The 20,822-nt window shown below is 33.0% G+C and overlaps 1 protein-coding gene and 1 non-coding gene across 2 annotated transcripts; both read left to right on the top strand.

The window, feature by feature from the left end:
- Positions 1-2,108: 2,108 nt before the first annotated feature.
- Positions 2,109-2,181, top strand: TRNAA-CGC (transfer RNA alanine (anticodon CGC)). Its single transcript has one exon. It is a non-coding gene; the product is annotated as a tRNA-Ala (tRNA).
- Positions 2,182-9,826: 7,645 nt separating this feature from the next.
- On the top strand, positions 9,827-15,749 carry LOC126733058 (AP2-like ethylene-responsive transcription factor AIL6). The gene is made up of 10 exons (XM_050436176.1): positions 9,827-10,307; positions 10,418-10,634; positions 11,251-11,791; positions 12,029-12,111; positions 13,843-13,851; positions 13,986-14,074; positions 14,193-14,266; positions 14,357-14,407; positions 14,582-14,658; positions 14,894-15,749. Exons 2-10 carry the CDS (start codon positions 10,496-10,498, stop codon positions 15,343-15,345), a joined length of 1,515 nt encoding a protein of 504 aa, XP_050292133.1. The 5' UTR covers positions 9,827-10,307; positions 10,418-10,495; the 3' UTR covers positions 15,346-15,749.
- Positions 15,750-20,822: the final 5,073 nt, after the last annotated feature.

Genomic DNA, 20,822 nt, shown 5'->3' with positions numbered 1-20,822 from the left:
TTAGGATCTGTTTGGTTAGGCATTTTGGGAGATTAAATTACTGTTTTTAAAACTCACAACTTTGTTTTGCAACTATAACTCCGCATAACTTTTTTAAATGCTCATTTTAAACTCAAAACACAGTTTTCCAACCACTTATACAAATGCATATTACTAGAAATCATATTTATCTTTATTAATTAAAAAAAAAAAAAAAAAAAAAACTCATCTAATTATTTAGGTGTATAAGGGGTTATACACCTAACAATTTTTTTTTTTTAATCAATCACCTAACAAGATTCTATATATACTTTTACTGTTCTTAAATAAATTAAAAGTAGACATATTATTTCTTAATTGATAAGTTGAGACAAAAGCAGTGAAACTAGAAACCCAAATCAACCTAGAAATGAACTACTAGACAAAAATGTAGAAATAAAATTGGGTTATATATACTCATATTCCTAGAAGTATATAACCAGAATCAGTTAATTACTATGTAGACAACCCTCCTATCATTAATTTATATATTTGCGAAGTTATTATCCAAATTTCTCCTTGAATAATAAACTACTATGTGACAACCCATCCGGAGGAATTATATCTTATTATCCAAATTTCTCCTTGAATAAGAAACTACTATGTAGACATCTCAAATATTGATACCAAGACAAAGACAATCTTCTTCAGCAAAAAAAAGACAAAAACAATCTTCAGCAAGTACATTTTAAAAGCGTAAAAGGGAGATAGATGTCTAGTTGGTTTATGTATTGTTGGTGATTGGGTTATTATTGGGTAATCTAGGAGTATACTTCCTCCCTCTTATATAGGGGTGGGCTCTATCCACCATGGGGGCCACCCTCATGTAAGAATGAGAGAGTATACTCCCAGACTATCTAATAATTTTTTTTTATATATACAATATAAAAATTTTACTATAATATAATTTAAGTGTATATGTGTGTAAAACTCTCTTCTGAAGACTTAAATTCCAGTACTTGCTCCTCGTACCCACAAACACTTATACTTGTGGAGTGGCCATTGCACTAAGGATGTACGGTGGGTTAGTTGAATATAATTATAAAGTGTGCTATCTTGAACTCTATTTCTTTAATTTGAAAACTTTCTATATAGTGGCCCTTAATTCATAATTTCATATACATGACCGTTGCTCCCCTTCCAAAACAAAAATAAAATAAATTTTTATTGACAAAAAAATCCTAAAAATAAAAGATTCTAAAAAAGCTAATTATTAAATCCTCTGGTTCCATTTATATTTCTTATTCTTGAATGAACAAAATATTTTGTACCTATTTTGACACCCCCCCCCCCCCCCCCAAAACAAATTTCTAGTTCTATTTCTCCCGATGCACGTTGAACCCATCTAAAACTCACTGGGGGTATAAAAGAATGTTGGCAAAGGAAATTTTGGATAGTCTTTTTTTTTTTTTTTTTTTTTTTTTTTTTTTTTTTTTTTTTTAAGTTCAAATTTTAGAGTTTATACTTATAACATCAGCTTTTTATAATTGATTTTATCATTAGACTAAAACATTAATTAATTTTTAGTGTAGGTGGAGCCACAAAAGGATTGTCTGTTTTTGTTGGCAGAGCAAGTCTACAAATTCTGCTACTTGTTAGAAAAATGGACTCATCATGTAAATTATTCTTGTTGCCTCTTTTTAGTGTGCCAAATACAGCAAGGCTGGAGAAATGTGAAAATTGATTGATTCAAATCTTTTATTTTACAACATGAAAGAAATTTGTTATGCATCTTGTCTATCTTTTGAGAAAGCTGCTAATATTATTGAAATTATAGATGAAATTGGTCCCCATCACGATCCCAATCTATCTAGAGCCCAAGATGTGTGAAGATCCCAAGTGATCACAAAAGTTCTTAACAATTCAGCCACGGCATCGCTATTTTGCTTATTAATCATTACATGATGTCGTGTGGTGATTGATCGGTGAGCCATCGTAGAGGTTCATGCAAGATTCGTTACTGTTGACTCCAACCATGACTTTTTTTCTTCTTTTTAGCTTGTACTACTTTGAATGCTTTTCTGTTTATCACGTTTTGATCGTTCGTAATTTATATTCTTGTAAAACCTTTATGGTAGATTATAACAAAAGGGGGTGTAGCTCATATGGTAGAGCGCTCGCTTCGCATGCGAGAGGCACGGGGTTCGATTCCCCGCACCTCCATATTTTTTTATATTTTCCTTTTCGTTTTTCATTTTTCGGCCCAAAAAGGACAAAATATGGTAGAGCTTGAATTCGGGGTCCAAATTTGAAGCAAGCTTTGGCCCAATATACATGAATTAGGACTTTGGAATACAGAGGTTGGAAAGTTGTCTGGTCTTGTAGGCCTGGGCCGATACCTGATTGGATTATTCTCCCCAAAGATAAACTAGGAAAAACTTGAACCAACTACTTCATTTTTCACCATGAATATCAAGAACTATCATCCATTTTGATGTGAATCAAATTACTCCTTTTGCAAACTTATTTCTTCATTAAAGGCACGTTTGGTAGACTGTAATAGTAATTATATAGGAATAGGAATAGATATTATACGAAATACAAAATACTGTAATGCAATCCTTATTACTATTCATTTGTTTTGTGACAACACAATAATAGAACCCTGAAGACAATTGAATGAAAGCATTTTAAATCAAATTTAAGATATATTTTAGGAAATATCTTATTCATATAATTATATTTTCTAAAAAATAATATTTTTTAAATTTGAAAGAGAGATTATTTATTTTTTATGATTTTTTATTTTCATAATTGTTATGTGCATATGGAATTTTATTTATTTTTTGTTTGAGATAAAGATAGAAAAAGTTTATTTATTTAGAAATATATTAATTGTATAAATTATTATACCTACTAAGGAATAATTATTACATCCCTTATAGAGATGAATAGTTATTTCTCATTTTAAAAAATAGCTATTCATAAAAACATAACAAAACTACTAAATAGTTAAACCATAGAAATAATTATTACATTACAGTGCCTATTATAGTTAGGGGTGTCAATGTTCGACCCAACCCGTGAACACGACACGAACCCAACACGAGTTTTTTCGGGTTAGGGCTGGGCCTTAATGGGTTTCGGTCATAAATGGGTCAATCCAGAAGCAACACGATAATAAACGTGTCATAAGTGGGTCAACCCGCGTAACTCGTAATAGACACGTTTGACACGCCAATTTATTTGTGTCAACCCGAAATGACCCACTTAACACAACCTGTTTAACTCATATAACAAATAAATATTTATTTTATTTTAGATTTGTCAAATGCCTTTTATATCCAACATATATTTTAAATTTAAAAAGAAAAGTGAGTAATTACAAAAATTTACAAGTGATATAATTGGAAATTGAAACTTTTAGACCCTAGAACTACTAATACTTTTTTTTTTTTGGCATAAAACTTGCACAAATAAAATTGGATGAGCTTGTGGAAGATGTTATGAATTTGGACATCAACGAAGAATTTATGGATGATAATCGTGGTCATAGTTAGGATTAGTCTACTGTTTGCTCAAATTCTTTCAATATTGATATTTAGCATTTGACGAGTTTCAAGGATATTATATTTTTGTTGAACATTCAAGTAAGCGTTTCTTGTTCGAGACTTGATTTGACCTATTCTAAGATCTTTAGAACTATATTTAAGGGGAAAAAAGTAAAACCAATTTAAAATTTAGGTGATCAATCACACTTTAAAGAAATTCATATTATTGGTTATGGCTCCATACACTATTGACTATGCACATGGTCACACTCCCGCAAGTACAATTAGTTTTATCTAATCGGATTACACACTCTTACACGCTAAAAAATGTTAAAACCTATAAAAGGAGAGAGAGAGAGAGAGAGAGAGAGAGAGAGAGAGAGGACCCCCTAGTCTTCATTCCCCACGAGTAGGTAAGGATGGGCCCGAACTTTGGCACCTAAGTCATACTTTAATGTAAGAAGAGTTGGGGAGTTTGATTTATGTGTGTATGTATGCGCACATGCATGTGTGCAGGAGTCTAATTTCCTGATATGAAGTGTTTTTTCTTATATGATTCTTCATAAATTTTATTTTGACTCCTTTTTGATAATTATGAAAGATTTAAACTTGTAATTTTTTCTTTTTAAGCTCCGTTTGGGTAGTGAGCGTTTGCGACTGCATTTAGAGTAGTTGCGTTTTTGGCTTTTTTTTTTTTTTTTAAGTCCAGCGCCTGTTGCACTGTTCATGGGACATGAACAGTGCAATCAGGCTAATGAACAGTAACCAAAATTTTTTATTTTATTATTTTCAGTTTTCAATAAAATAAGCGGTATCCAAATGTATATTTAGTGATTGCTATTTATTATCAAGCTAAAATATCAATTAAATTTTTGTGTAAGTGGAATTTGAACTTAAAACCTTTGTTCAACAATAAGTAATTTTACTATTTCACTAAAGTTTACATATCAAGTGAAATTGAGAAATGTCGAGTCATGGATCTTTTACTATGTACTGTATAACTTGTAACTTTTATAATGGACGCCAGCTTGAACCTCAGTCAAACAAAATCCCAAAATGCGCAGTTCATACCATCAAAAGTGAAATTATTCTATTGATCATAGCAATGACAAGGGAAAGAAGAAAAAAGTGGAAAAAAATAATGAAAAGAAAGTCGAACATTTAACACACCATCATGTTAATATATGTCGGGACAGGAGAATGCACGTGCGTCACCGAAATAATCGAGATGCATTCGAATTAAAAGATGGAGTGCACGTGCCTTTCCAGTCAAAGGTCAAAAGCTAGTAGTGATTAATTACACGAGTCTATACTCCTAAAAATATCTTTATTCTTTAACAAAGGAGGAAGAAGCCAAAGATAAGAACGATGAATAGGCTCTAATTGTGGGAATCTGCTCCCCCGTACCATCAACATTTTTTAACTTTTTACTTAACCTACAATTATATATACTTAAGATTTGGCTCCGATCTAGTGTTTTGATTGTACTAAAACTTGTTGTGATAATAATGTATATCATGTCTTAATAGATCTAGTGCATTGGAATATTAGACTAATTTTTTTTATTTTTTTTTTTATTTTTTATATACATACATTTTTAAGATTTGACTTGGGTCCAATGTTTCTATTATACTGAAGTTTTTACGATGACGATGAGTATTATCGTCTCAACAGATCTAACGCACTGGAGTATTGAATCAGTTTTTTCCTTACAAAAACCTATAATTACGTAACTAGCATCTTATTTGCATATAAAATCATATAAAATTTGAATGTTAAATGCAAAATATATGGGGATTAGTTTCATCAATAATGGTGAGTTCTGTCTCTAAAAGATAATGAACATTGCCAAGAGTTATTCAGCGTAGATCGCACGCTGTTCATAGTTGAGGAATAAGATCGTACGTGTTTTGTTGATATAGTAAATGTTGATGAATTTGAGCATATATAATCTAAAGAGACGTGTACTTAGAGCTAAAATCTTATTTATTTATACGTTACTCAGTACACATTCCCTTTGTCTGGCTCTTGCACGTGTGATGTCACATGCCGTTTCAAAAGGATGTACAAGCAAGTAAGCAAAGGTGTAAGACTTGGTCTAGCAACTTGCAAGGATTGCTTTTGATCGAAAAAAGAAGTAGAAGAAAAGATTAAAAAAAGAAGAAGAAGAAGGCAAGTGTAATAGAATTAGATATAAATTTTTTTTTATAATTTATGGTTTAAATATAGAATAGAAAATTATATATATATATATATATACACATATATATTAGAGTAGTAAAATGTAAAATTATAGGCAAAAATGGGCTTTTGCCCATTTCGCCTAAAAGATGTAGCAAAATGTCTCTGTTTTGAAATTATCTAGTAAAATATTCCTATTTTGAAACTTGATTTTTAGAAAATCGAGTTATAGACAATCAAATTTAAAAAAAAAAAAAAAAAATTATGAAACTTGAGTTCCATGTGAATTTTTCCAAATAACTAAATTTTCATCAAATCGAGTTTTACATTGAAACTCGATTTTTAGATTTTCTAAAAATCAAGTTTCAAAACATAGGCATTTTGCTACATTTTTTGGGTGAAATGGGCAAATGCCCATTTTGACCTAAAATTATAAGGTCTCAAAAATTTGTGACAAAATTTTATTGATCTGAAATTCAATAATTATGATAATTATTAATAAACATTTATGATGATTATATTTGTATATGGAATTAACTATTCTGCTATTTTAAAGAAAACATGACATGACAAAAATCTAATTGAGGGATAAATGTATAACATAATTTAAAAAAATCTAAAAGAGATGGGTTCAAGTTAAATTTGGTGTAACTTTCCTAGAGTTACACCTTACTTAGGACTTAGATTTCAAAGAGATCTAATGGTTAAAAATGCATCATTAAATTTTATTACTTATGACATCCTTACCTAATTAAATACAAATTTTTTCTCCAATTATTTATTGCTTTCCAAATTCCTCGTCATTAAGGGGCACATCTTTAACGTGATTTTTTTATTATGAAAAAATTAGAATTTTTTAAAATCTTTAATGTGTTTAGAGAAAGAGAGGGAATGAAACAATAGCATCTTAAACGTTTTTTTTTTTTTTTTTTTAAGAAAAAGAAACTATCAAAATCTTAACCTTAGTTTTAGTGATTAGAAATTGTTTTTAATTCAAACTCATCTTCTCTACATATTAATTCTAATATTTTCATAATTAAAAAAAAAAAACACGTTAGTGTTTAAGTCTCTCTCTCTCTCTCTCTCAAACTTTTGAATTAATTTAGATGGTGCGGCAAGCAATAAATTTTTACTGATGACATAGATTGTTGGCTTTTTTTAACCATTAGATCTTATATAAATCTGCAGTTTAAAAATGGTGTTACTCTTGTGAAGTTACACCAAGTGTAACTTAAACATTAACGTGTAACTCAATTGGTAAAATCTCTGATAGTTGTATAAGAGGTCTGGGGTTCAATCCCCGCCAATACTAAAAACTGATTGGTGTTTTAATCTGATAATAAAAAGCTATCATCAGGAGCGGACGTTATATGTTGAAACTCTTTCTAAAAAAAAAGGTGTAACTTAAACTAATCTTAATTTAAAAATATATTTTATAATAATAACATTAAAATTATGATGCCTTAGAAGCTTATGTGGAAAAATATTATGAATCTATGATATCATAATTTGATAATTATAGTAATTATTAATATGCATTTATTATTATTTTGTTTGTATATGGAACTAATTATTTAATCATTTCAAATAAAATATATGACATGGAAAAAATCAACTTGAGGATTTAAATGTAAAGTATAATTTAAAATCAATTCGCAGTTATATATTAGAATAATAACATGTAAAATTATCAAGTCTCAAAAACTTAAGTGGAAAAATATTATGAGGCCAATAAAAATCAAACGTCATTTAACCTGACCATGTGCATTTACGGAAGAAACTCTATGCCAAAATATGTCCATTACATTAAGTGATAATGCAACAAAAATCAATATAGTAAAATTATACACGTTATTGAATTTATAAGTTAAAAGTTGTTGCAATAATAACTAAAAATTTGTACGTTATTGCCTCAACATTAATTTGTTGCGATAATATATACATGCTATGGACACCCTAAAATTGCATTGGAATTTTTTTTTTTTCCAATAAATTAATTGTTGCAAGAATTGGATACCGATTATTTGTTTTTGTAAATTATTGTGCAATCTATTGCAACAATAGTTGAAAGTGATTGATGCAATCATAACAAACTATGTCATTAGTTGTGAAAAATATTGTGTGATTGATAGTATTACTCTTTCACCAAACACTTACCGAAAGTTTTGTCATAGTCATTCTATATATACTGCATTGACTGTAGTATATATTCAAGTTAAAAGCTTTCACTAGGAGAGATTAGCCTACCATCAGAATCTAAGAAACTCCTCAAATCACGCTAAAATAGGGAGATCTATAATCTAGGTGTAAGAATCCATAGTTTTAAAACTAGATTGGACTGAATGGTTCAACCGGTTCAATTAGAAACCGAGCACTAGTGTGATATGATAAAAACACCTAAAATTGGTATAAACTAGGTAAAACTCGGAACCATGATCAAAACTGGTTCTTTGGCCATACCGATTCTTTAAACCATGCAAGAACATTGCTTGACTATGTCAAGTATTTCCAACTAGGGGTAGCATACACAACAAGGGGTTCATATGTATTTTATTTTATGCAAAGGGGACAACATTAAAAGAATAGTTCGTAAGAAAAATTAATTGGAGAATATTATCAACATTAACTAAAAATAAAATAAAACTTATGATGATGTAATAGTCATACAAAATGTAATATAAAAATAAACTATAATATATTATTCATACCTAGCTAGGTTAATTTACTTAGTTTCCCTCGTACAATTCTTCGTAACCAATAATCAATTCAAATGATTAATCTAAAGTTTAAATATGTATTTCAAAATTTCAAAATAAAGAAAATAAATCAATGTAAAAGTGTTAAAACAATGTACTTGAAAATTTAAAAACTGCTTCGCTACATTGTTTTTAAAAATTTATATAATTCAACTTTTTATTTTTTCCATTATTCTAATTAATTTAAATTGGAGTTGAACCTTTGTATTATAGCAATTGCCTTCTACCAATAGCAACAAGTAGTGGGTTTGAGTTTGGAAACCAACATTCAAAGAAAAAAAAATTGGGGAAAAGACTATTTACCATAACATCTTCCAAACCTCACAAAAATGTGGGAGTTTTGTGCACTGTGTACGATATTTTATATGTATAATCTCTTGTAATGCGTAGACCCCATATTTATATGAGTACTGGTATATTATGGGACGTTTGATGCATATATGGAAAATTCATTAAAAAGAAAAGACGCATATATGGGAAATAGACTTGGCTTGGAACTAGAGCTCTAACACACTAGTCCTATCAAAATGATGACACATGGCTATGAGTTGATGCGCATCACCATTTTTGGAGAAAATTCGGTTACAGTTGTCTTTTGCTTTTATGTCGATATTCTTTTGTAATGTATAAATCTCATTGTTATATTGAAACGGATATATTAGGAGAAGGTTGATGCATATATGAGAAGTTCATCCAAAAAAAAAAAAAAGACGCGTATATGGAAAGTGTGACTTTGCTTGAAATTAGTGCTCCAGCGCACTGAATTTATCAAAATGATGACGTGTGGCCAAAAGTTGACGTGTATCACCATTTTAAGAAAAACTTAGGTTATCTTAGCGTTTTACCTTTTTTGGTGTGTCTTATCTTTGTGCATTGGAATATTGGGCGCAAACTCCACCCTTTGGTTCCTCAAAAAAAAAAAAAAAAAGCTTCACCCTTTGGAAAGTATATCCTCAAGTAATAAGATATTTTTTTACCTCATAACCCTAGTAATAAGGTTTTTTTTTTTTTTTTTGAAAGGAACCCTAGTAATAAGTTGGCTGCAAATTTTGAATTGGAAATGAATGTGAGGAGGCCCACATAAAAATCCGACCCACTATGGCAGTCCAAGTAGGAAAGCTGCATGTAAGACAAGTGTGAAGAAATCCGAAATGTGTGATAAAATAGGAGGAAGGGACATAAATGTAAAATAAGGAAGAAGAAAAGAGAGAACTAGGCAAAGTCTCCAATTTCCGCCAGCCCGGATCTTTCGCGACCTTGTTTCAGACAAAATTTCTTCTGCGCAGTGCCAAAAGTCACTTCCCTTAATATATACACATTTTTTAATTACTGCTACTCTTCTATCTACCTATTTAATTACTATTATACTCTACTAGTATTACTATTAATCTCTCTCTCTCTCTCTCTTTTCTTTGAGAAATTCATTCCCTCACTTTCTCAAGTTCTCTCTCTCTCTTTCCTCTCTGGTTTTACGCCGGCTGGCAGCAGAAACCCCTCGTCTTTCCCATTTATAAACCTACACCTGCTTTTCATTCTCACACACTCGTTCTGAAAGCATCAAATAGTCCCTACTTTCACTTTAACAGTACTCTTTTCTCTCCCTAGATTCTCTCTCTCTCTCTAAAGTGAAAGTTTCATTTTTTGACGCTTCTTTGAATCCTTGAAAATGGGTTTGCATGCATTGTGTTGCTAAGGACCTTTTTTCACTCACCTATTTAGCTACCTAGCAATACTGTTGAAGCTTGTCAATATCTCTGTCAAAAGGGGTTTACACTGATTTTGGCTTCGTGATTATCGTACTCAACTGTGTATTTATTTTTTTGATCCTATATGAGGAACATTTAGTAACGGTTGGGCTGAGGTAATTTCAGTTTCGTGGTTCAAAGTTAGTTTCATTTGTTTGTTTCTTTCCTATTAAAAATTGTTTTATTCATATATATATACAATGTTCCGTGCTTGCTTGTGCCGCAGATTTAAATTTTAAGAGAAACCAAACAGAAAGCAAAAAAGAAAAAAAAAAGAAGAAGATTATAAAAGTGAAAAGAAATAATGGGTCCTTCAACGAACTGGTTGTCTTTCTCACTGTCTCCGATGGAAATGCTGAGGTCCTCTGAGTCTCAGTTCATGAGCTACGAGAACTCCTCCACTGACTCTCCTCACTACTTGATCGATAACTTCTATACCAACGGTAAAAATCCCAACTTTTTTTGTTTCAGTATTTATAAGAACCTTAAGTCCTGTTTGGTTGCTGAGAAGTTGCAGGAAAAGGATATACATGTTGATACTTTGGTGGAAAGTATATACAAAAAAAAATGCTTCCTGTTATGGGTTTCGCAAAGTTTTTATTTTTTTTGATTTTCTCAACGGTCAAGAGGAACGATTTTAGTGTCCAATACTTCGTCTGATGAGCTCACCGTATTTCTAATCTGCAAATCACTGACTCAAATCTTACTTAAGCCACGTAAAAAAAACCCCAACTTTTTCTGGACATCTGTTTGGTTGCTAAGAAACTTGAGAGAAACAGTGCAAAATATAGTCTTGAATCTTGGTTTTGTGTTTTTTCCCGGTTTTCAAAAATTACTGTGCCTGACATGTATAACTGAGCTATAGATATAGAATAGGATTGGATTATGCTCAGTTAAAAGCAATGATATTGTTCTGTCAGTTAATCCGTAGGGATAAATCTACTAATATAGAAGAAATCGATAAGTATAATCATTTTTCATAGCTGAGTAAATGACAAAATCTGGGTTGACTCGCTTCTTATGCATGCTACTGAGTTTTCCTTTACATTTTTGTTGTAGGCTGGGCAAACCAAAATGAAGTCAAAGAAGGTGAAGCACAAAACCTTGGCGATTCATCTTTTCTTACAAGTTTGATTGACCCACAAATCCAAAACCAACAAGTTATTCCAAAGCTTGAAGATTTTCTGGGTGACTCGTCGTCTATGGTTCGGTACTCGGATAGCCAAACCGAGACCCAGGACTCGTCCCTGACCCAAATCTATGACCAGGGTTCAGCGTACTTCAACGAGCCACAAGATCTCAAAACAATAACTGGGTTTCAGGCCTTTTCTACTAACTCAGGCTCAGAAGTGGATGACTCGGCCTCAATTGCTAGGACTCAGCTCGCATGTGCCGAGTTTGGGGGTCAATCGATTGAGTCAGCTGGGACCGAGCTGGGGTTCTCAAACTGTGCCAATGTCACAGGAGGAGCTTTGTCACTAGGGGTCACTCAGACTCACAGCTCTGAGCAAAAACCCATTGTTTCGGTTGAGTCTGATGGCACTAAAAAGATTGCTGATACTTTTGGTCAGCGAACTTCGATCTACAGAGGAGTCACAAGGTAGTACCACTACTCAATCCGCCAATTGATTTTTGCTATTATTATTTAGTTTGTGCATGTATGCTTGATAATAATGTGATTGTTTGACTAACTGTAACACAAGCTGTTGTGTGTGAAAAATGTAAGGTTTAGATTGGGCTTTGATTAATATAAGTGTCATTGTAATGATAGAGAACAAAGTCTCAGAGAGTAGTTTCTAGATTTTTGACTCATATTTGTTTTTTTACATTGATGCAGACACAGGTGGACAGGTAGATATGAAGCGCATCTATGGGACAACAGCTGTAGAAGGGAGGGGCAGGCTAGAAAAGGGCGTCAAGGTCCACACCATTTCTCTCTCTCTCTCTCTATATATATATATATATATAAATATTAATTCAATAAAATCTTTACTAAGTTTTATGTTACATTTTAATAGTGTTACATTTAAGTGTAACCTTTTTTTTTTGAGAATCTTTAAGTGTAACCTTAATGTCTAGGGGGAGAAGCAAGTACTGCCATACAGTAATTGTTAAGAAAAGAAATAAAAGAAAGAAAGAATAATCTAAATACTGTGGCACTGAAAAGAAGTTTGAAAGCATTAAAATAATTCAAGAAGCATTAATGGGGTCTCTGTGTGGTCACCTGGTCGATGAAGCTACTGCCTCATGTCTTTTAATGACTGACTGATGGTATATGCATGTACAATATGGGTACTGAGTTTTTTTTCGATTGCTGTTCAGAAATTTCCCTTTCTTTCTTTCTTCCCTTCAATTGATTTGATCGGATGTGCCGCCATTTTGTTTATTTCTGATGTTAACTTTAGCGCTTCTCATTGGCTTTCTCTCTCTTCACACCTGGGGTCGTACCTATTAGCAAAGGTTAAAAATTTTGATGCGACTCACATCTATCACCAGACCTTACAGAATTCAATGATTCTGAACTAGTCTGATATCTTATGAGTTGGCTTTAGCTTTTGCTTTTGCTTTCTTGCATCCATCACAGCTAGTCTGGGTTTGACCATTGCACCCATTTCAAATTTGAACTTAAAACTAAAGTGCACACTCCACCCCACTATTGTCGCCGAAATTGATTGAATGTGGGTCTTGGGTAGAGCTGATAATGTGGGCTATGATTCTGAGTCTCTGATTCATACATGGTAATATAGCCAACGGAAAAAGTTTTGGACATGGTTTGTATTAATATATTTTAGAAAATCAAAGATTAATAGTTATGTTATTAATAAATTAATTAATGTTTAAATTTTAAGTTTTTTTTTTTGTTTTTTATTTATTTTTAAATATAACATTATGCATAAAAAATAAATTTATAGTTCGAATAGTAAGTAATATTGGTAGAAATGAAATGCATGATAAGAATCTAAAGAACATGTAATTTAAACTTTAGCGGAAAGTTTTTCTTAAAAAAAAAAAAAAAACTACTAGATGAGTTCAATGGTAAAACTACTCTCTCGCCTCTCTTACTGTGTATGAGACTTTGAGTTCAATATATATTATGTGGGCCGTATGCAGTGTGAAAAAGAGAAAAGAAGTAAAGTCTAGCTGCCTGGTTACACAAAGCATTAATGTTTTAATGTGGTGAAAATTTGTCAGAAATCTCATCAAGATTACTGAAAAGGTCTATTATTGAGTTCCCAAAAGTTGGTTTATTGATCAGTGATTGGGAGTTTGAGATAAGTTTGGCTTGTATCATAGCAAATAGTTTTGTTATAGAATAAAAGTGCTATCATTTATTAAAGCATATGTACACTTCGGGAAAAAAAGAAAAAGAAACCTAAAGGTTCTCTCGCTTGAGGACAGAGAGAAAATGACATTTCACTGTGGATTGAAAATGAGCCATTATTTACTCAAAAATTGAACTCATGTCCTTTGAGCACATGCATTGGCATGCGCATTGTTCTTTTTGTAGTACAGTTTTCTAAAATATCTCCAGTCAGAAAAATTTTGACCACACTAGTAATTAACTTGAAATTCTTGCTTTATGTTTTGCATGTAACTTCGGATCTTGCACGTACATGTGGATATTGCTCATCCTTCGAATATGTTCTACAGTATACTTGGGTAAGAACTTTTCCTTATTATTTTTCTGTTCGTTAGTTTGCTTTTGAAACTGTATTGATCTAATTGTGGTTTAGGATTCCATAATATTAATTAATATAGTTGATTATAATGGTGTACATTGGATATAATATCAGGTGGATATGACAAGGAAGATAAGGCAGCGAGAGCTTATGATTTGGCAGCCCTCAAATATTGGGGTCCCACTGCAACTACCAACTTCCCTGTAAGATAGGCATATATAATCACGATTCCTTTTGTTTCTGCATGAAAAACTACGTAGCCTAGCTTAAAACTAGAACATTGAACTTAATTCACTCACCAAATTGGCTACTCCCTTTTAGGTTTCAAATTACTCCAAAGAATTGGAAGAGATGAAACATGTGACAAAGCAAGAATTCATTGCTTCTCTGAGAAGGTAAACTTAATACCACCTTTAGGTTTTTTAGCCTTATCTGCAAATAATTGAGAAGTTTATTTATATATCTTTCTCCCCTCTATGTTACAGGAAGAGTAGCGGTTTTTCAAGGGGAGCCTCTATATACAGGGGTGTAACAAGGTCTAGACATTTATGTGCAATTGAAATCTTTGTTCTTTGATGATATTGCTACTACAACTAATTTTTGTTTCTTGAGGCTATATGAATTGCTTTTCCTTTTTTGGTCATTCTGTTTTATTCAATACCATGTAATGTATAGCTACTAATGAGTTGTGTATTACTTTGATATTCCAGGCATCATCAACAGGGGAGATGGCAAGCAAGGATAGGCCGAGTTGCTGGGAACAAAGATCTTTACCTTGGAACCTTTGGTAAATATATGAGTTTAATTTCAGCTACAAGAATAGAAGTGATGATCATGCTTGTATGAACCCCACCCAATCTTAGCTAAAATAGAATTTGGTCAATCCTTTATATCAATTAACTTCTTTGTGGACTGATTTGTTAAATTCCTTGGTCATACAAAAAAGAAAAAAAGAAAAGAATAAAATGGTGCATGTCTGGAAAATGACTTAGACTCTATTTGTTATTGTTGAATGATGGCAGCCACCGAAGAGGAAGCAGCCGAGGCCTATGATATTGCAGCCATAAAGTTCAGGGGTGCAAATGCTGTAACCAATTTTGAGATGAACAGGTATGATGTGGAAGCTATTGCCAAGAGTTCTCTGCCCATTGGAGGGGCGGCTAAGCGCTTGAAGCTCTCACTAGAATCAGAGCAGAAACCGGTAATAACCCACAATCAGCAACCCCAGACTAGCAGCGGCAGCAACAGCAGCATCAATTTTGCTGCAATTCAGTCTCTTCCGGCCATACCTTGTGGAATTCCAATAGATGCTTCGACAGCAGCATTCTACCATCACAACCTCTTCCAGCACTTTCAATCCAATAACATCGTCACTACTTCAAACCCCCCAGGTTCTTCAAGCATTGCAACTCCAATGAATATATATCATCACCCACAAGCTGAGTATTTCTTATGGCCTCACCAGCCTTATTGACAACGTGACCCAATGTTGATCACTTCACTGATAATGCCAAATTTCCAGCCAAATTAACAATACCAGAAAACAAGCTCTAGTTGTGGCATTTTCCCGAAGCTGACCAACATCTGACCCTCTCACAGTTATACTCTCTCTAATTCACCTCTTAACCTGGGAAAAGAGGAAAGGCAGGAGGTTTTTTGTTCTGATGGCTAAAGTTCTAGTTACAGTAGCTAGGAAAACTGGATTTTGTAATTAACTTTGGTTCAATGCTTAGAATGTTACAGTGGTTGGAGAAAAATACTTTTGAATGGGGGATCCATCCATCTAGTTCCAAAAAAGAAGAAAAGTTTTTAGTATTGTTACTACTGTCCATGTCAGCATTTTATGATCCTTATTCATCTCCAAATTCCTTTTGTTTTTGAGTTGGTCCTCTTGAATTATTGTTGGTCAAAGTAAGAATCTTAGATGCTGGATAGACTTATTAAGTAATTAAGCATATGCGACAACATTTCATATTTCATGTGCTAACCCGACCGCTTTTTGGAGACCTGGGCTTTTTTTAACCCCTAATCCCTTCTTCCAAGCAAATATATCATCTATTTTGGAAGGACCTGTAGGCTGTAACTACTAGGGCACTAGGGAGGGATAGCTTTTTTAAATTTTGAATTTAAAATTTTTTCCCCATTATAATATATATACTAGTGATGTTAGAATGCAACAAATTTTACAGCATAAACTATACTTCAATTGGTAAGTTTTTGTAATAAAATGTATAGTACCTCTAACATTTTCATAAGTATAATTCTTTACGTTAAACAAAACTTTGACTTAATAAAGTTCGGTGTGACAAGCTTGAGCTGGTTGGCCTTGGTTTGATGAATAGCTCTTTCCACTAACTTCTGTCGCTCTATTCCACTACATTCTCCAGAATTTAAAGGGGATTTTTATGCGAGTACACTCTATCTAGCCAAAAAGAAAAATTATAAAGATCGAGCGATGTGTGTTTGTTTGACCGACGTTAAAATGCCAACATCGCTTTATTTTTGCAACTGTTGAGACTTTGAGAGGCGAGTTGAAATTGGTTTACAAAGGAAGTTATGTCTATGGTGGTCTCCTGTAAAAGATGTGCTAACCGCAATTTAGTTTACCTCAATAAGCTGTAAAAAAATGTTTTTGAAATTTGTTGTTTGTAAAACATTGTTGTTTTACGATATCAGCGTTGTGTGAATATGCATTATTATAACTATGATTTTTTTCCTCCAAAAAACTAAAAGTTAGATTATTTGAAATAAATGTGAGTAAAAAAATAGTGTGAGACTCGTAAATAGTAGATAATTCAAGGAAAAAGCCAACTTATAATTGATTGCCAAACGCATGCTTTCATATCATTGAGCTGGATTGAGGATATAATATTCTATAATGGTAACTTTTATGGTCCGTTTGGATTGAGGAGTAGAGTAGGGTTAATCAAAAATTAGCCAAATATTTGGCCAATTCTAATTTACTCTCCCTCTCTCATTCCTCAATTCAAACTAGCCATTAGGCTTTTGTTTGGTTGGGGATGGAAAAGCGGGGGATAAAAATTTTTTTAGTTTTCTCTTATGTGTTTGGTTGGGAGTAGAAGGATGAAAAACTTTTTTGTTTGGTTGAAAAGAAAAATAAGACAATAGAAAATTGTATTAATATAAATTTACTCTTATGCTCCTTTACATAAAACAAAACTTAAACAAAAGGCACTTCTCAAATCTCAACCAAACAAGGGCAGTATTCTAAATTCACTTTATTTTTCCCTCTCTTTTTTGATCTCCTGAAAATCACCCAAACCAAATGGGGCTTTAGGACACATATTATGTTCATTTACTTTTCTCAAAAAAAAAAAAAAAAAAAAAAAAAAAAAAAACTTTCGGGGCAAGGATTTTATCAGTCAAACGTAGTTCTTGCTTTATCTAATACCTCTAATATTATAACAATGCGTATATGTTTTACCAATCCAATAAAGAAGTTCATTGACACCACTCTTCCTCTGTTACACCAAACATACTAATACTTGAGTCTTACTTCCCCCTCCCATGTGTTAACTTCTAATCTAACTAAATTTTCTCAAAAAAAAAAAAAAAAAAAAAAAAATACTAATACATGAGAATATAGTATATTACTAGTCAGGTACTAGAAAGATGGCAAGATGCAGCTATATTTATTTTTTCGAATTCCAGCAGATGCGATTCCCCCCACTGGGCATAATGTAGCTCGGCCCAATCCATTTGAGCACACATGAAAAATTAAAAGCATTTTACTACGCCAATACCTATCGGCTCCTCCTTCCTTGTGGTGGTTAAACCCTTGGGGATTGATCCCCACTGAATTTTCTTATATGTAAAGTATTTTTTAGATATTTGCTAATTTAGTTTATTAAAGTAATGATTTTATTAACAATGCTCCAAGGGCATAGGCTTAAGAATTATAAATATATAATTATGAGTTGTATGGGGGGTCCGAGGATCGAGGAGGATTGGACCAAGGAATAATTTGCTTAGTCCAAGCCCGAAGGGACAAATGTGCTCCGAGGATTTCATCCACCCCAGGATGGAAACATAATCAAGACAATTGGCATCTTGTGATGTTCCAGGGTAAGGAGAAGGGGTAGTGACGGAAGCAAGGACGATAGGAGGAAGTTTCTTGGAAGGAACACTTTTCTCCTCTACATTGAATGCCCTGCACCAACTTTATCAGCTGTATTAATGAGGAAATGACCACTGAGTAGTAACTTCACAACTAGCAGCCATTTCTACCATCTTCAGCAGAGTTTTGATGGGACAAGTATCCTTAGGAATGCTTGGAGGCAAATAGGTGGAGGGGTAGGATACAAAGAAGGAGGATATAAAACGAAGGGAGTCTCCTAGAAATTAAGGATGGACATTTTCTCTAAGAAATAGAAAAACGAGAAAGTGAACAGTGCATTATTTGGTATAGAACTTAAACATAATATATATATATATATATATATATAAGAAACTAATCCTTGGACCTGCCCAAGGAGAGTTTTTATTTATTTATTTTATTTTTGATTCTCTACTTGTGTTGTACCTTTTAGCCATTCTAGTCTCTTCGGTCTTAGAGTTGGATTTAGCTTAGAATTGCACTTGAAGTATTTCCCACTCTCTAAAGAAATTATATTGTTTGGGCTTGGTTTGAAAGATAAGGTACCACTGTTCTTAGTGGGCTTGGGCCTTTATTTTCTGAATACTTACAAGTTGTAATATACATATATTTAAAAGAAAAATACATTCGTCAATAATTCATTATTAATTTTTTTAAATAAAAAGATAGGAGTTAGTATTTCATTGGTTTGCATTCTGCACCCAAAATTACTTTTGTTATATGTTGTTTTCTTGACATGTGTACAATTCACTTTTATTTTTGGGAAGTGTATAAAAATATTATTCAATAGAATATTAAACGGCCTTACTTGTGCCTTTTTTTTTTTTTTTTTTTCTTTTTTTGTTGTGGTAAACCTACTTGTGCTTTTAGGCATCTATATATAATATTTAAAAATTGACGCGATATTTATTGTTAGCATGCTCTTATTGAACCATATTAACGTAACATTTTGGTTTATTTGGTTTGTTGGGTCTAGTTTAGTCTATTCGATCTAGTTCATTCCATTTTGGTCTAATCAATTCACTTACGTCCATTTGGTCCACATCAATGATACTTTGGGAGGAGAGGTTTGTGTTGAAACACAAACCATTTCATTGAGTCATGTTTGTAGGTTCTTAATAACATTACATATTTTTTATATTGTTAATTTTTTTTTTTTAATATAAGTGGTGGATTAGTATGTTGCCTTATCGAAAATTTCTTGAATACTAATAACAAAAGAGATTAATTAGAATGACTAATTAATAATTAGCTAAAAATTTACAAGTTCTAAAAACATGGTCAAGAAATTTATGAGGAATAATCCGACAAGGTAGTGATTTTCCAGCATTCAAAAGGAAGCGAAATGGCATGCTGAGAAAGAGAGTGTTAGAGAGAGAATTTAGGTTAAGGATAAGATTGATAGAGCAAGCAATAATTAGTAGGAACACAATCTCTAAGTGCTCATCATCATATGATCCTAGCGTTGAACTGCTTTACGAGCCTCCTTGTTTCGATTTTGATTCTGATTTTATACCCAAAAAAAAAAAAAAAAAGTTTAGTGAAATAAAGAAGAAGAAGGAAACAAATAGATCAAAACAGAGAAGAAAAACGTATCAGACCACAGGCGCTTGAAAAAATTCATTTGCAGAGAGAGAGAGGAGAGAATATTTTGAAATTTCTTAGTGTGGAGAGATTTTGAAATTTCTTTGGCGGTACAGTTGGTGATATATATATGTAGGGGCTAGGGCCCAAAATAATGTATTGGGCCTTGGGCCCTGTCCAAGGATACTAACAAGTCCAAGGAGAAGAATACGACTTAAATGATCCACATTACAAGTCTCATCAGTGGGGAACAAAGGGAAGAAGGTCTGAGGAGGAACTCCTCCTCGAACACGACAAACCTAGACCAAGTGTGTACTCTAGTAATTAAAATGCACTCCCTGAACACGTGAGAGGGAAGAAAACTCAAAATATCTAAGGAAAAGCTGCTACCACCACATTAAATGCACTACAGCTACTTTTCTGACTGTATTAATGTGGAGAAGACCCTTGAACAGTACTGCCTTAGCTGCCACAATTCACAGAGGGCTGAAAGGGGTGTCTGATGGGATGAGTACTCAAGTGGGGATCCAGATGATCAACAAATGTAAAGTCCAGATGATCAGAAAGGAACTATATAATGTGGAAGAGCCCCCATGAAGAAAGGAGGCAGAAAAAGAGTGAGAGAAAATACTATAGCATGCTAAACAATCTTAATATTGTGATCTATATACGTTAAATTTTGGTTTCCTCAAACCGAACGTCCATTGGCAATGATGGCTTTTATTTGTGTTTGATTGATTTTTAACTCCATACTAGTCGTTGCCCAACTCATCAAGACCTAGTTCTTTGACCCATACTCTACAAAATTTATTGTATTGGGCTTATTAGACCAGGATTCCATACGTTTGGGTTTGGGCTCCAAATCTTGCCCTTACAATTGGCGCCGTCTATGGGGAGAACTTGTATGCCAGTGAGTGCAACAGTTAAGCATGGAAGGATCAGGTCTACACTAGGAAAACCCACGCCAGGCAAGTCCCCAACGAACAGAACCTATGGGGTCTCAACAACAGGGTAATTCCCCTGACCCTAAACTTGAACGAAATCAGCTAGAGGGGAGTGTGCATGTCACCCAGACGAACAGAAGCCCTTCTCAAGTGGGCAATCGCATATCCCAAAGACAAAACAACCATCGAGCCATGCAGCAAGAGATAGACGACTTAAAAAAGAGACTGCACCATGCACAACGAAGGCGGTCCCCTTCTAACTCCAACATATCCTCTAATGATGAAGAGGATAGTGATTACAGGTGG

The sequence above is a fragment of the Quercus robur genome, chromosome 6 (genome assembly GCF_932294415.1).
Source record: "Quercus robur chromosome 6, dhQueRobu3.1, whole genome shotgun sequence".
Classification (NCBI taxonomy): domain Eukaryota; kingdom Viridiplantae; phylum Streptophyta; class Magnoliopsida; order Fagales; family Fagaceae; genus Quercus; species Quercus robur.
The sequence above is the reverse complement of the archived record's forward strand: the minus strand, read 5'-3'. Positions and strand labels throughout refer to the sequence as shown.